This window comes from Camelina sativa, chromosome 19, assembly GCF_030686135.1.
Source record: "Camelina sativa cultivar CO46 ecotype springtype chromosome 19, ASM3068613v1".
Taxonomy (NCBI): Eukaryota; Viridiplantae; Streptophyta; class Magnoliopsida; order Brassicales; family Brassicaceae; genus Camelina; species Camelina sativa.
Window position 1 is genome coordinate 22,663,569 of NC_141898.1, and position 16,603 is coordinate 22,680,171.

The 16,603-nt window shown below is 36.5% G+C and overlaps 3 protein-coding genes across 13 annotated transcripts; all 3 read right to left on the bottom strand.

The window, feature by feature from the left end:
* Nucleotides 1-2: 2 nt before the first annotated feature.
* Nucleotides 3-5,105, bottom strand: LOC104766994 (putative ubiquitin-conjugating enzyme E2 23). 2 transcript variants are annotated; one of them, XM_087502856.1, is made up of 8 exons: nt 4,789-5,105; nt 2,484-4,543; nt 2,147-2,284; nt 1,518-2,000; nt 1,296-1,365; nt 1,067-1,206; nt 664-975; nt 3-574 (listed from the first exon to the last, which is right to left on the bottom strand). In XM_087502856.1, exons 2-8 carry the CDS (start codon nt 4,506-4,508, stop codon nt 320-322), a joined length of 3,423 nt encoding a protein of 1,140 aa, XP_087358982.1. In that variant the 5' UTR covers nt 4,509-4,543; nt 4,789-5,105; the 3' UTR covers nt 3-319. The 2 variants fall into 2 exon arrangements, with proteins under 2 accessions (XP_087358982.1, XP_087358983.1); XM_087502857.1 differs by having other exon boundaries at nt 2,484-4,508; nt 4,789-4,981.
* A 163-nt stretch (nt 5,106-5,268) lies between these two features.
* On the bottom strand, nt 5,269-6,568 carry LOC147920857 (uncharacterized). The gene is made up of 4 exons (XM_087502868.1): nt 6,084-6,568; nt 5,900-5,988; nt 5,684-5,798; nt 5,269-5,573 (listed from the first exon to the last, which is right to left on the bottom strand). The coding sequence occupies exons 1-4, from the start codon at nt 6,231-6,233 to the stop codon at nt 5,532-5,534; spliced, it is 396 nt and encodes a 131-aa protein (XP_087358994.1). The 5' UTR covers nt 6,234-6,568; the 3' UTR covers nt 5,269-5,531.
* A 4,655-nt stretch (nt 6,569-11,223) lies between these two features.
* Nucleotides 11,224-16,103, bottom strand: LOC104766997 (uncharacterized). 10 transcript variants are annotated; one of them, XM_087502859.1, is made up of 16 exons: nt 15,896-16,078; nt 15,125-15,679; nt 14,629-14,698; nt 14,486-14,507; nt 14,225-14,297; nt 14,091-14,147; nt 13,934-13,989; nt 13,527-13,755; nt 13,233-13,316; nt 13,067-13,141; nt 12,699-12,788; nt 12,305-12,369; nt 12,034-12,223; nt 11,860-11,948; nt 11,656-11,770; nt 11,224-11,543 (listed from the first exon to the last, which is right to left on the bottom strand). In XM_087502859.1, the coding sequence occupies exons 3-16, from the start codon at nt 14,666-14,668 to the stop codon at nt 11,496-11,498; spliced, it is 1,233 nt and encodes a 410-aa protein (XP_087358985.1). In that variant the 5' UTR covers nt 14,669-14,698; nt 15,125-15,679; nt 15,896-16,078; the 3' UTR covers nt 11,224-11,495. The 10 variants fall into 10 exon arrangements, with proteins under 10 accessions (XP_087358985.1, XP_087358986.1, XP_087358987.1 ...); XM_087502860.1 differs by having other exon boundaries at nt 15,891-16,069; XM_087502861.1 differs by lacking the exon at nt 14,629-14,698 and having other exon boundaries at nt 15,896-16,061.
* Nucleotides 16,104-16,603: the final 500 nt, after the last annotated feature.

The following is a 16,603-nucleotide window of genomic DNA, read 5'->3' on the forward strand; positions in this document are numbered from 1 at the left end:
TATTAACGCAAAATAACTTCACTGAAATAATCTTTGTTAGAAAGAACTTGACAACCCATGAAAAAAGAAACAAGTGTTGAAGTGCACCCCTAAAAAACCTTAGTAGGCTCCAAAACACGACCAACCAAAAAAATGCATTTGCCAATATTGTTGGAGCAGATGGGGTTACAACTTAGTAACACGTATAACTCCAAAAAAAATAACTGATACACACATTTCAGAAATATCTGAGTTTGAAACTTGTACTAGTAAAGAAGCCGCAAACCTTCACTTTGTTCATTGACAATGATGGGTGTATCCAGCTCCTTTGAGACTCGTGTTATTGCTGCTGAAGATGCTTGAATTCATTGCAGTCAGCTCCTACCTCTCTCAGCGCTGAGAAAAGCTTTGGTGCTATCTTAGCCAACATAAGCTTAAAGCCAACCGAAGTTGAATTAGCGCTGCTGTGTTCATCAATAACGGATGCATCTTTGGCGAGGGCACCAATGAGATATCCTTTCATGTAGGCGTCACATGCCTTCAAAATGTAGTAGCCGCGTTTTCTGAAATGGTCTTTGATGAGTTCTTCAAAATCCTACAGATTGCATCACAAATTAAGAAAAGAAAGCTGGGGAAAATGTGAAATTAGGTAGAAATAGCAACAGAGCTTCACTTCACCATTACCTTTGGCGGTTTCCGCATAAGATACATCATGGTTTTACAATTTAGCAAGAAAGCGTTCTCATTGTATCCCAGTGAGTTTTTTTCTCCTTCTGCAGTTCCAACCTGCTTATCATACCCGGCTTCATTGAAATAAGGCTTTGAATTCAACACCAATCCCTGGAGTGAAACAAGAACTTGAAGGATGCTAGATGATTTGGGATCCCAGACTTCATTTCCCCTGCCTGTCCAGGTATTAAGAAGGCTAAGACAGACCTTGCCTTCTTCATACAGATTGGGGTTTAACCTCCAACCACCAGAATGATAATATGCCGACTGCACATGACAGAACATTATTTTCATATTAAGCATAGCTGGATCCAACAATAGGTTGCACAATAGTAATAATATAAATTAGAAACCATACGGGTGGCACACTAGGGTAGTCAGACGGAAGGTGAAAATCAAAAAAGAAGAGACCGTCTTGGTATGGTGTTCCATATGCCCCGACTATTACGGCCCTCAAGAGATCCATTCTATCTTCGTAAGCACGAACAAAGATTCCATCTGCCAAAGTTAAATCACTTTTTTTAGATAAGATGCTACCATGATGAGATACTGCTGAACGTTTTAACTGTACAGCTAGACATTCTTACCCGGAAGATTGTTCTGAAGTATTTTCCAGTCTTGATCAACCTTCTTGAACCACTTTCTTTCTTTGGTTTTCTGCAAGATTGATACGACAATTAAGATTCAAAAGTAAGTTTCCAATTTAAACTGCCATGTGAAAGAACCATATTTTACAGGACGCGGAAATTGAATATTTAGTTTTTTGAACCAACACATGAGTCATCTTAAAGTGCAAGTCCTTGAACTACCTGCCCATCTGCGCCAAGAAAATGGTGGTCCAGAGGATCTTGTGATATATCAAAGCGTCTGAAACTGCAACTATCACTTTCAGAAGTTACTGGCTCGTCTTCACTCTTTGATGCTTCCAATGCTTCATCTTCTAAAAGTTTAGAGGTTTCCCCACTCAAAAGATTCTCTGCGTTTACTTGAATTCCCTTTGACTCACAATTATCAATCACATTGACTTTTGATGGACTAGGGTCATCAAGGAGACGATCTCTTTCATCAGAAGGGTTGGTCAATTCAGCCTGCTTATATAAATTTTCATCTGTGTAATCAGAACTGGAAGAATCTTCAGATTTCCGTGCACGCGAAAAGATTCCACTAGCCAGTCGAGTCACAAATTCGATTGCAGCCAGTGGAAGAGCTAGGGCACCGTTCCTCCCAGAATCGGTCTCAGCATTGATATCTGCATCATAGTTTCCCTCAATGGAACTACTCCTTCCAAGCTCCTGAAAATCAATCATTCTTATTAATTTGCAGACAAACGGCAATGCCTATGTTAATAAGGAAGTAAGTCAGTGCCATAACATTTTTTTTCAGGAGACATAATTTACTAATTACAAAATTAGTAACTTTTCTATAAACGGAAATAAACCTCATCAGAAATCCCAAGAGCACCCGTATCATCTTCGTTTAAAGTTTCCCAACTAGCAGCATCACTTGCTTCACTTTCTCCAGCAATCGATTCATCATCATCATCCCGTCCAACTACATAAACTGCATGAGGGCCAACCTAGGAGAAAGAAAAAAAATTATCAATTAAAAATCATCTAGCTCCACATAGGTCAGGGACATACATTGAACATCCCCAATGAATAAATTGAAACAGCAACAGTATCAAAAGCACTCAAAGTTTCCGTACACGTTGCAAATCATATAATGAGACCAGACCAGTAAGAGATTGTTGGATATACTAGTTTAGGTTGACGTACCGTTGATATTGTTCCATCGGCCCACATTACTTCAATATCACCATCCTTGAGGCCAGTAATATTTCCAACCCATGAGAGCTTTGAAAGTTCCGTATTATTATCGTTTTCTTCATTACCCTTATGGCTTTTAGCTTCTTGGTGGGATTCTGAATCTTGGTATCCGTGTTCTTGCTGTGTTGCCTCTAAAGGGTTTCCAGGAGAAGATGCTGGTAACGCAACGGTAACAGGTGATAAGCGAACAACAACATCCCCAAAACAGTAGTCATAATCTGGATGGCCCTCTAGCTCATACACACTAACAATTTCTTCCTTTTCAAACTCACGGGGTTCTTCTACCCTTTGAAGTGGCTTTATCCATCTCACAGAAGCGGTACGTTCTTTTGCATTGACACTCTTCACAACGCCAACACGTCTAGGTTCAGTTGTGTTATCACCGTCATCAGAGGTTTTCTCCACCACATATTGTTCAGAGACAAATTCTTGATCACCACGAGTCTCAATTGGAATCAATGTTGTCGCTTCCCGTCTACATTCTGTTGTACCATCCTGCCAGGCTACATCAACGCATGTTCTGCTATTAACTATCAAAAGAGCTTGTTCAAAGCTTTCCTCTTTTTTCTTTACCTTTTTGTCCTTTCTGATAACAAGTTTGCGTATCTTCTTACGATGGTGAGGCCAAATCTCATGACCAGGCTCTTTTGAAATAGAAGAATTTTTTTGAGGAAGATCTTCACTAGTTTCTTCTGGCAAAGCTTGAGCAGTAATACCAACAGGTTCAATTTTTCTGCTTACTCCATCTTCTAAATCGCACCCACTTTTCTGTTTCCGTTCTGCACCATTTGTTTGGGAATCATAAATTCGTAATTTAGATACATGCTTGTGTAAGGGAATCGTAGCAGATTGATTAACCGATGGAAGAAGGCCCCAGTCACCTACTTGCCAATTGGCATGGGTGAAACATGACAACAATGTCAAATTACTTGGGTTCTGCTCCTCAGGTGGGGAAACAGAAGAATCTGGACCAAAGCCAGCTGAGGCAATCCAGTAGACAAAAATAGATCCAGCAGTAACTTTGGTCACAGTACCTTCTAACCGATTGGGCTTCCACAGTCCAGATAACCACCTGGAATTCTTAAAGATCGAAGACGAGCTTGCTTTGACCCGCTGGCCTGGGTAATAAGGAAAATTTGCATCTTCTTCAAGATTATTCTTGGGAATAGGTTTGAGCCGAAGGGGTTCAACACGTAGAACTTTACACATGGAACCATCATCAAACAAGACAGTCACATTGTCCAAGACGTCATCAATTCTACCAAGCCATGGGCCATGAACCACATAATCACCAACAGCAAAATCCCGGACGCGTTTCAAGTTCTTGGTTGAGATGTCCTTGTGGATAGAACCATCAGGAGCCAACAAATCTACATATATGTTAACATCCACTACAATTCCCACCTGGCCAGTTGGCTCATAAGCTGAAGCAACGTAATCTCCATGTAAGAAACCACGGTCCACAACGGTCACATCATTAATATCTTGAACAGGCTCAGTGTTATCCATCCAAAGCACACGAATCTGATCTCCCTCAAGTGCACCACATTTATAATTCCCATCAGCTTTCTTCTCACCAAGATATCCAGCAGCATTGCCATCTCCATGACCAACATTCTCTTCACTAGCCTTCTTCCCTTCCTCTTCATCATCATCATCATTACCGTCATCATCATCATCGTCGTCGTCGTCTTCCACATCAGTAATATCACTCTCAGAGTCAGAATCACCAGCTACTTCGCTAACAACACCAATACTACCCGTCCTGTTGTTTCTAACAATATCTTGTCGATAAATATTAGGTTGCTCGTTACTAACTGAATCATCAACAGACCTCCTATCGATATGACTGCTGCTGTTGTTCTTCACAGTTGAATCACATATAGAGACACTTGCCATTAAATCATCAAGTCCCGAGTCAACCCCCCCACCATTCGTTGATGTACCAGGGTCGTCATCTTGCTCATGTTCCATCTAAAAAAGACGAACTTTATTCAAAACCCCAATATCTACAGAACAAAAAGGATCAAACAAGAGAGAGAGTTTAGGATCTAAAAGCTTCTAAATTGATTCAAGCTAACACAAGATGATTAAGAAAAATCTCAAAAGCGGGAGACAACGACCATAGAACATTCCGGTTAAAATTCACATAGAACATCAAAATATTAATCAGAGATTCTCCTGAGACGGGAATATAATCACATTGAGCTGCTGCTAATGAACAGATTCGAAACAATGAGTTAAAAGTTAGTACCGGATTCGAATCGTCGAGAAGAAGTAATGACCGGAGGAGGAAGATTTTTTTACCAATCGATTACGGTTTTGTCTCTATCGGAAGAAGAAGAATCGAGGAGAAAGATTGAAGAAGGCAAAGGAACAACAAGGAAGGAGGAGGAGGAAGCTCAGCGGCGTCAAGGGTATATTCGTCATTTTATATCTTCATGTCTAATTGTACCCTTTTTTTTTTAATGACATCTCACCAGCACTCACCGATGATTTTAAGGATTTAATCTCAGCCGTTGGATTCTGCTTACCAAGTCGCCGGTTTCAGGTTTTTTTTTTTTTTTGGGTATCTGATTATTAGAAAATCTTAAATTGCGTAAGGTATGCGAGTTATATTTGTTATATGTATTCGAGAATGATTATATTCGTTAAAATATTTAATAATCAGTTTCAAATCATTGATTGATTTGATAGACCTGTTCTGTTCTACTACGAATGTTACAAAGATAAGTTAACTTGCTCTTGAATCTTGATTTCTAGGCCAAATGATTACAGTTTCCATCGATGCGACAACTACACTTACAAAAAGTTATAGCATTCTTTTATGAAATCTAAAAATAGTTTGAGTCTTCAAGAAAGTAACTAAAAATACAAAAAGCTAGTAAAGAAAAAAAGCATTAACATAGCAAATTTGATCTTCATTGATGCTCTACTTTAAAATTCTGTCTTAGGCTTCGAACATACGACTCTTTAAACCTTAGTGACGGAAGCTCGCTATTTACTCTCGGGGAATTTAGCCTCGTAAGCCTCTGGAGTCTGTGAAAAACAAAGGAAGAAGAAGATTCGTGTTAGTAATATATAATGAAATCAACTAACAGTTTTGAAGATTCCTGTTTAGTATATATAATGAAAAGCCGATAATATACCATGTAAGTTGCTGTCATCATCCTTCCACCAAACCATCTTCCATGAAGAGCACGTTGTGCACCCATGGCTGCTTGTACCTTTACAAATCTCAAGTAGACCAAACCGGCGCTGTTCCTGTTTTCCAAAGAGAGACATTCAAAAATTCAGAGATCAATCTATATATACTCTTTCCGAGAGTGAGAAAAAAAATACAATATCCTTAAGCGGTCACTTACGTGTCAACATAGATATGCTTCATTCGTCCGAAGTTGGAACATTCTTCTATAACATCCTCTCTAACATCAACGTCAAAATAGGGATCAGTCTGCACCAAACAGATACATAAGTATAAAGAAGAATTAGTCTGAGATAGGAACTGTTAAAGAAACAAGGAAAACGTTTAGTAGATGCATGACTAACCTCTGTGGATGGATCAAACATGATTTTGAGCAGAATACATTCGCTGGGGATATTTACAGTTGGATCACATATAGAGACACTTGCCATTGAATCAACAACTCGCGAGTACTCAACCGTACCATGTGTTGCTGTACAAAGGTCATGCCCCATCTCAAAAGCCAAGCACAAGTTATGATGAAAAGCTAGTCTAGATAATCTTCACACCAACTCGGAACAAAGATGTTCTGTCTTGTCCAAAAGCTTTTCCACACAAACTCTGTTAGAATGAAAAGTGAACTGCAAAACCAAAGCCTTTGTTGTGTATGATAGTAGAAAACCTCTCTCTAGAACTCCCCAACCTCGTTCTAACCAGATAATAACCTCTCTCTAGCTTGGATGGATATGTTTTCGGATTTTAATCTCTCTAGCCCCTTTTCGTTTAAATCTAATTTGAAAAATACCCACTTATTCTCTCTATCCCTTTTCTTTTCAATATTATTAAATCCTATTATACCCTTCTTATATCTTATTATATAAAGCTTGATGACAAAATTATTCATTAACAAGATCGTGACATGTGTAAATTGTATCATTCATATATTAACACATGTCAATTTTAAATTTATTATAATTATAAAAATAAAAATATAAAATTTCAAAATCTACCATAAAAATGTTTTATATAAAAGTAAAATAGAGAAAAAAATCTAATTTTGTTTAGAAAAGATAATTATAAGGAAATTATATATATATATATATCATAAAATCAAAATTATAAAATTGTTTACTTATTTTAATTTTAAGTTGCTAATTTTACAAGAAAAAAAGATTACTTTTTATATAAGATAAAAAAAATATGATTGTGAAAATTATACAATTAATTACTCATTGAATCACCTTTACATAAAGAAAGAGATTGTTGAAGTAAAATAAAATAAAATAAAAATAGATCGTCTTATATTTTTTCACCAATCAAATTATTTATTCAAAAAAACTGGTATTTTAATATATAAGATAAGAGTATGTGAGATTAACATATACATTTTTGTAACTATAAAAATGTTAAAGTGAAGAGACATATAATAGGTTATTTAATGTGTTCAAAAAACAATTTGTTGGTAGTAGTAGAGACTAAAGAGTTTATTTTAACAGTAAAATATATTTGTGTGTACAAATACACTTTTAGTGGTAATGTAGATAGTAGATTTATAAATGGATATACATTAGTGTATTATAGCAAAAGTTTATCTCTTTACTTTTATACATTGTTTTTACTTACGAAAAGAACTAAATATATATTATTTGTTAAATTTAATTTTATTTGAATAACTTTGAACTCATCTACAACTATTTTCTTTAACTAAAGTATATCTATTTACTTTTTTTTCAACCAAACAATAAATTAAAAGTAAATTCCTCGGTTAGCTGCCCAAGCCGAAAGGAATGAGTTTACAAAAGACACTTCAGAGATAAGAGAACGTGAAACACGGGCAAGACAATCCGCCTTCGCATTTGACGCACGCGGAATCCAAGAGATAGAGAATAGTGGAAAGGACTCCAGCGAGTTAAACTCATCGAGCATGTTGTAGAAGAATAACCAATCTTCAGGGGACTGCACCAGAGTGAGTAACTCAGCACAATCCGTCTCGAAATATTGACAAGCGATCCCTGCACACGTATCCGCTCCATGGCCCACAACAACGCTTCTAACTCTGAATGCATGGGGATGAGCTCCATCTTAGACATTTAGCCCCCAACAACAAGGTTCGCTCCTCACCAACGCAACACCACCAGCCCAATCCTGAATGCACATTGGTTGCTTTCCAAGAACCATCAATCTGACAACGAGGTAAAGAAACTTGGAGATCCGAAGATGGAGATGGAGCTGACATGACCACCGTAAAAGAGAGCGCCTCTTCCCAGACTAACTTATCATCTAAAGCCTGAACAATTATATCATTCGCCTCGATCTCTAAACCTTGAAAAACTTTTTTATTTATGACCCTCTAGATTGTCCATAAAATCCTTGGTAATTGAAGAAGTTGATCAGGATCACCCTATTAAGATGCCTCCCTCCAGAAAACAAAATCCAAAATCGAGTACACCGACTCATATAAAAAATCCTCTGATGAGACCAGAGTCGGAGATAAATCCCAAACTTTACACGAGCAAGGACATTCAAAGAAAAGGTGATTAATAGTCCAAACCACAGAGTCGCACCTTTTACACCAAATATCACATTGGACACCTTGGTGTATCTATCTACTTTTATAGATAGTCCAAATATCACATTGGACACCTCGGTGTATCTATCTACTTTTATAGATAGTTTTTACTAACTAAAAATATTTATTTTATATTCTTTTTTAAATTTAAATTTTATTTTAAAAACTCTAAACCCGCACATCGTGCGGGTCCTAATCTAGTTATACTATAAATTTAAATTAAAAAAAATAACCAAATAATAAACATTCTCTCTCCTCTCTCATTAAACCAGAAAAAAATGCGAGGTTTATAGAAAATTTTGGGAATTACATATATGAGACAACTGGGACCATTGGATACAACTATGTAAAAAACTACTCATACAAAAATTTGGTGCAACTGAGACAAATGAGTACAACTATATTTATGGACTGCTACAAAAAAATGTAAAATTAGAGACCGTTTTCTTTCTCTTTCTTTTGCAGTTGACACTAAAAATACTTCAGTCGTACGCTTTCTTTATGATGGATACTATTCAAGTATCAGAGAAAGTATATGATATATTTCAAGAGAAGATAAGGAAGTGTATTCTTTTCTTATGAAGACATCACTACTGATGTATCATATGCTAAGTTGGTTGAGAAGATATGCAGTAGGAATGGTAGATGAGGCTATGAAAAATTTGAGAGTTAGTTACTTTCCCTTTTTCATTCCCGAACTATAAGGGAATACCAAATTATATTTTTGATTGCTTTTCATTATGATAAATTTTAGAAATTATAGTGTTTATGTTTAATACAACTAAGTTTTAACAGGTACAACTCTAGTTAATGTCATTGTGGTATTTGTACAAATTTGAGTTGTTTTGTCTTGGTGCAACTAAATACAACTGGTACAACTATATTATATTGCCTTGCTTAATTTGCAGAATTTTATTAAATTAGAAAACTTAGAACCAAACTATAAAAACTTAGTCATTTAAGATTACTGTATATAACAACCACAAAATTTTAACATATAGATCTACTTCACATGTAAAAAACAAATCTAAATCATAAAAATCCAAATTCTTACATAAACAACCTTAGTCTTTTAAAGTTACTTTGTATATAACAACCACAAATTATGAAAATCAAGAAATACTGGTGGTTTCAAACATTTAAATACAAGATAACATAGTAAATGTATTATGATTACGTAATATCATAAATACAACTAAATTTTTTTGATTTAGAGTAAAGAACAATTAATTTTTGTGGTTTTTAGAAAAAAGAACAACTATGTTCATTTTTGTGCAACTGTGTACAACTGAACAACTATATGACTTTTTGCTGGGAAAAAAAATTAATTTTACACATGTCAGTTCTTTGACGGCGCCAGATGTCACAATGTGGTCTTTTGATGGCACAAAATTTTAAACACAAAATACACAGTTGTACTTAGATTTACTCAGTTGTACCAAAATAATTTTCAAATGAGATAACTATTTCTTCTAAGACATAGTTGCACTTAGATTTACTCAGTTGTACCAAAATACTTCATCCACTAAATTTACACACTCCTTGAACTTTCGTCTATTGGGCATCCCATTAGCAGCCACATGAGTTTGAGATTGTCACAATCACACCACCAGCTGCCTCACTTTCTCCTGTTTTTTCTTCCATCTCAACCACAAATGCTCCTTCTTCTCCTTCTTTTCTATTCTCTTTCTTGTTCCTTCATTCATCTCAACCACAGATTCTCCTTCTTTGGAATAGAGGGTGAGCTTTCACTTCATCTTGCATTAGATCCTCCTCCTCTGGTTTTAACCATTGGGATTGGTACCTGCAACAACAAATTCAATATCAAACATCAAAAGCAATCTCATTATCTAAAGCAAAGAGATAAACTCACACAATCCAGACACAAACACAAACTCACACAATCCAAACATAAACACAAACTTAAACTCACACAATCTCACATAATCTTATTATCTATCTACATAATTATAAGAAATAAAATGTGTTTTTCACGAAATTATTTCACTATCCCAAACTTAGAACTCACAAAATTCAAATTTTTTTCACATAATTTAGAAAGCTAAACCCAACAATAAATCGAAAAGAGGGATCAAAAGAAAGAAACAAAGAGAATGGCTTACAATGACTGACAAATGAGAAGAAACAAACGGCAAATTTTGATTTCTCACGGCAGATTTCTCCAAAGAGAAGAAGGAAGGTGATTGAGAGAGACGGACGAACGAAAAAAGAAGAAAAGGAAAGAGTATCGATAGAAGAGAGTAGAAGAAGAAAAAAAGAAGAAACGAAATTGAACTTCTTCTGTGTCTGTCGACTTGAGTCGGAGAAGAAGAAGACGAAAAGAAAAAAAAATTGAGTTTTTTTCTTTAGATCCAAGGATTTAAGGATTAAGATCCGAAATTAATATGGATACCCGAAATTGATATGGTTCTATATCCGAAATAAAGTTGGGTCTGTAAATATGTCAAAAGATCTAAATGTATTAATCTTTTACTAATTATCTAAATCAAAATAATATTTAAGGGGGCTAATTAGAATGAAAATAGAGATGTTGGGGCCAAAGAGATTAAAATCCTATGTTTTCACAACCAAACCTAACCTTAATTTATAATGTAAAACGTAAAGTAAAAGATATAAGGAAATAATATAACGTAAAGTAAAACACTCTAGGATAAGTAAATAAGAAAATGGAATTCCTAAACTATTTTCCTAAATCAGAAAATAGAAAAGTACTGAATTTGTTGTTTCCAAGAGCTAGTTTAAATACTTCAGGTTAAGAATTTACATAATATATTTGTCATCTGACTTCAAAATTTACGATTAGGGAAGAAGAATAAACAATTTTTATAAATTCAGATAATTAAAAAAGCTGAATAATATATAAGACCCGTTCGGCAAAGATGACGGGCAACTTGCTTTTTGATTGCTAAGCCAAATAGAAAGTCGAAACATTCTTATAAATTTAAAACCATGTTCGCATAATACAAATACTGAATTTAAACTTTTAAAAAGGTGTCAAAATTACCGTCACACATAACACTACCGAGAGTCCGAGACTTAAAAATACAAGAAGCGGGTAAAAAGACAAACATAAATTGGACACAAGACTGGATTTGTAATAACCCTTAAGGACAGCAAACTTCACCACCGCAGATTGTTATCTTCATTTATGCTTTAAACCATATTAAAAACTTTGTCTCGGCACCATTTAATCGACCTTACTCTCGGGGAATTTGGCTTCGTAAGCCTCTGTAGTCTGTTAAAATAAAGGAGACAGAAAGAAGCAAGATTCGTAAGTAGATGATGAAAACGAAAACAGTTTGAAGAAAGTGAGACAAAGACAAGTCATGGCTTTTTTTTTTGGATACCATGTAAGTGGCAGTAATCATCTTTCCGGCAAACCATCTCCCATGGAGAGCATGTTGTGCACCCATGGCCGCTTTCACATTCTCAAATCTCAGGTAGACAAAACCAATGCTGTACCTGTTTTAGCAACAGAGTTTCAAAGTCAGAGTTCAGTCTACTCTTTTCCAGAGTGAGAAAAGTTACAATATCCTAAAAAGCTCACTCACTTGTCAACATAGATATGATTCAGTTCTCCGAATTTGGAGCATTCTTCTTTAACATCTTCTTTAATATCCTCGTCAAAATGAGGTTCAGTCTGCCAAACAGATACAAGTGTAAACAAGATTTAACTTGAGGTACGAATTGTTAAGCAAAACAAAAATATTAAGCAGATCACTAACCTCTGTGGATGGATCAAACATGTTTTTAAGTAGCAGACATTCGCTGGGGACACCAACTGGGTCGATCGCAGCTGGTATATTTACACCGGGAATAATGCCGGCCCCTACTAGTCCAGCAACAGCAGGATTTGCCAGTGGAGAGATTGTAGAAACTCCACCGTGAATAGATGCAGCTGTAGTAAGGCCAGTGCTGCAGAGAAGGTTGGAGATTTAGTGGAATATAAATGAATGACACAAACTACAAAAACCGAGAAACAGGAAATAGGGAAACCTTGATGCAGTTCCACTACGATCGAGCTTTTGCATGAGAAGCGCCCGCGATTGTGCATTCAGAGACTGCAGAATAAGCAACCAGGTAAGACTACAAGAACAAATGCATTTACTGACAGTGTTGGAAAGATAACTCCAAATTCTTTTACTCCACCATGGATCTTACACATAGTAGCTATTTACTTTTATAGAGAACCAGATCAAGTACTAAAATTGTCTATTAACACCCTTTTGTTAAAGTTGATTAAACTCATGTTCATATTTTATCTATACCAAATCCTACACGCAGTAACTATATCTATTATGCGAAACAGGCAACTTGAGTTCTCCCTAAAGATCCATGAAATATATCCACTTTTGGAGGTTATGCTAGCGAGATTAAGGCAACTACTAACCAGGCCTCCTCCATCGTCATCATCCAAATCACCAGTGGCTTGCGTCTGTCCAGCATCTGGAACTTCAGTTTGATCAGTTACAGCTGACACCTAATGAAACATCAAACTACATTATCAACAGATATAAAATGCCCAAAGTGCTCAGCCAAAATAATTCACATACAGGTGTCACACTACTCATAGAATTTGCCTTCATACAATTTAATAATGAACCATCACTAAGCACAAAGAACACGAATTTCTGTTCAGGAATTATATCATGAATTTACCACAGAAAGAATCCGTCCAGAAAGTTCAACCACCTTAATACTACTGATATCAGTTGAAAACTAAAAAAAAAAAAAAAAAAAAAAAGGTTCAACCACTACCTTGATTGCACGACCTACAATCTCCAACTGCCCATTTAGATTCAGTGCGTTTCTAGCATCCTCCAGGCGGGCGAACTTGAAGGTTTAGAAATAGAAAAGAATTCTGTTAATCAAAAAGCTACAGTAGCCCAAAAGCGTAATCAAGACTCACACTGACTCTACCTACCTGAACAAAACCAAATCCTTTGCAGAGGCCAGTTTCATCACGAGGTACTTGCACCAGCTCCACACTCCCAAATGGTTCAAAAACCTAGGAATGCCAAAAAGAAAGCATTATGAACGCAAACTATGATCAGAAAATGAGCAATTACAAAAGAGGTCTATGATCCTCAAAGCTCAATAGGCATATGATTTGTACATTACAGGAATAACTCTGTTCTTACGGTTTTCTGACATTCATACAAATAACACTTCCTCTATATTAAACATAGAGCAGTTGCCAGGCAAAGTAAGAGTTTACCTTTCGCAGATCATCTTCTGACATGTTAATGTGGAGGTTACCAACATAAAGACGTCTAGCTCCCCCAGAGTAGGGGCCCAACATCCCCCCTGCTCCAGCAGCAGTTGTTGACTGAACAAGATTCTTCTCAGCTTCAGAAGGTTTTACCATAACAGGCTGACCAAGGAGAGGTTGTCCAGATAGAGCAATAGCCATAGGGACAGACATTGTATCATAAAATTCCACATACCTGCAAGCAGGATCAACTCAGAATCCAGCAAACAGTACTAAAACAAGATACATCATAGCATTTTCACAATTTATGTGCTCAGCAGTTATTTACAGCTGAAGAATTCTTAAGCATAAAAAGAACTTGTTATAGCCAGTAGCCACATAAGCCTCAGAGAGTTAAAGAGTTCCAAACTCACCCGATTCCCCTCGAACGCCTGGAAATTCGATCCATAATTATCCGTACATCCCGTACCTAAAACCATATTAAGGAGACAATGTGTTTAAATCTATTCAATAGAACCAACCAGAACAACATTTATATGGCGACATTAAACCGCAGAGTAGTGGACAAACCTTTCCAGCTCTGGAAAAGAACTCATAAACATCCCTTTCAGTTGCCCTCAAAGCAATCTGTTGTACACAAAAAATATCAATTATTGATCAAGTTATAAATGCTTAAAGGAAAATAGCTGTAACAACAGGCATACCTGATAGGCAAAAACTGTTCTCTGGTCTCTTTCAGGATCAGCCTCAGGCTCTACCTTATCCTCCTTTTTGCGTCTGCATAATAAAAAACATGTAAGCTTGTTTAATTTGATATCAGAAACGATTTCATCCATATTTTACAAGATGTCACAACATCTTTTGAATATGCCAGTGACAACATATCAGAAGCCATCTTCTGGTATTTTGCAATATGTTAATATTATGACAATTCAAAACAGATAAACTTTTCTCCGATAGCGTACACATGTGAAGCACGAGATGGGCCTGCAGGGAACTATGTGAAGTCAACAACGGATGAACAATAAGCTCATAAATTAAAACTTAGATCTTCTTTCATTTTAAATTTAGCACGGGACCAACCTGAAGTCTAACCAAAACATTTTACCTTCTATTACAATGATAAACTTAAACGGAACGAGCCCCATCAAGTTGTACAGAAGTCAATACCAATGGACCTAATAGCATTAGTATGAACCTGTTAACACTTATAGCTCACATCAAAGTTTTTGTATCATTACCCAAAAAGTATAAGAGATTTGATTTCCTTATTTAGTTGTCAAATCAAGAAGATGGGAAGCACTAGGAGCCCATATCCTCAATTTTGGTCACAACATCCCAATACTAAGCTAAAATTACCATGAAGAACTCTACGGTAAGAAGATTGAATGGCAAAGCAGCAACTAAACACGGTACATAAATTTAAGAATCAGATTCTAAAATGCGAACTAGCTGGCAACAAGTGGAGTCTAAAGACGATCACCGACTCGGATGTGTACCTCTAAGTAAGTATGAACCAGTTATAGCAGAGAGGTAAACTGATTAAATGCAGTAAGCATTCACGAGAACAAGATCCAAATAAAGAAAAGAGATAGAAGGAGCACCTGCGATCTCTATCCCGGTCCTTGGTCTCTCTTTCCTTAGGTTCTACTTCCTGGCTCTTCTCTCTTTCCTGACTCCGACGTCTCTCAGATCGACTTCTACTCCGCCGTGAACGATCTCTCTCCCTATCTTTCTCATGGTCACGCCCTTTACTGTCACGATCCCTGTCTTTGTCCCTCTCCCTCTCTTTCCCGTTTCTTTCTTCTTTATCTCTACTCTTTTCGTGATCTCTATCCCTATCCTTGTCCCTGTGCTCCCGGCTACTTCTATGCCTATCCCTCTCTCTGTCTCTAGAACGTGAACGGTGGCGAGATCTCGACCGCTTAGAACGCCGACCATCCTCATCTTCATCCCTCTTCTCATCACTCCTGTGCCTCGAGCTTCTCCTCCGCTCTTTCACTTCAGATTTGGCTTTCTCATCACCACCATTCCCAACTTCATTCTCCAGGAGGGGATTCTCAACAGTCTTCTCTAGGTACTCATACTCATCAAAGTCCATCTTAGAATTAGTCAAATAACTTCAACACCAGATCACTCTCACCCACAATGCCCAAAACCTACAAATTAAAGAAGAATCAGGACAACCTCAAAGACATCAGTCCCAAAGGAAAAATTACTGAAACGGAAAGTGTCTAAATCGATTCTAAAACCTAATTCATATCTACCACTAGGTTTATCATATCGATACTGTTACGAGAAGAAGAAATTTCAGGATACGATGGGATTCTAGGGTTGAAATTGAAAAGAAAATTTGGTGAATCAGTTCACCTTACCTCCTCTGGTAACGAAACTCGAAGACGCAAAGAGAAACGGCGAGGTGAGGGAAACTCGAAGCTGCTCTCAATCTGGAATCTCCCGCTCGCTATCTAGGGCAAAAAGCTCTCTGAAGAAGACGAAGCTTGTGAGGTGGTCGCTAACTCTCTCTATAGTTTTTTACTTGCCAACTTGCCAGATTCAGTCTAAAACCCTCTTTATGGGTCTAAGGCCCAAATCCATTTTATTTTACTTATAAATTATTTTAAAAAATAAATACACTATTTTATATTTTCTCCTGTCCTTTGTTCGAGTGTGTCCATTGTTCGAGTAACTAAGACCTTATGTAGACAGTAGACCTTATGTTCGAGTAACTAAGACCTTACCTGTCCTATGTAGATCATCGATGACCTTATTTCATGTTTTTACTGTTTATTGCATCCCCGCATTTCATTCTCTATATTTGGTTCACTCAATTTAATACATGATAATAGATATAAGATATGAAGTGACCAATCAATGCAATAGGTAGATTTTGATCAAATAAATCTAAAAACTTATATAGATTTGTGTTTTATCAGAGAGAGAGGAAAACATTGAGAAAAGTTTGTTATATTCTTATTCATTATCCACCAATGAATCTGTACACAGAATTATATACAAATATTTTACTACTCTAATTAGTAAATACATAATGGTTAAGATAACCATAGTAAACCAACTAAACC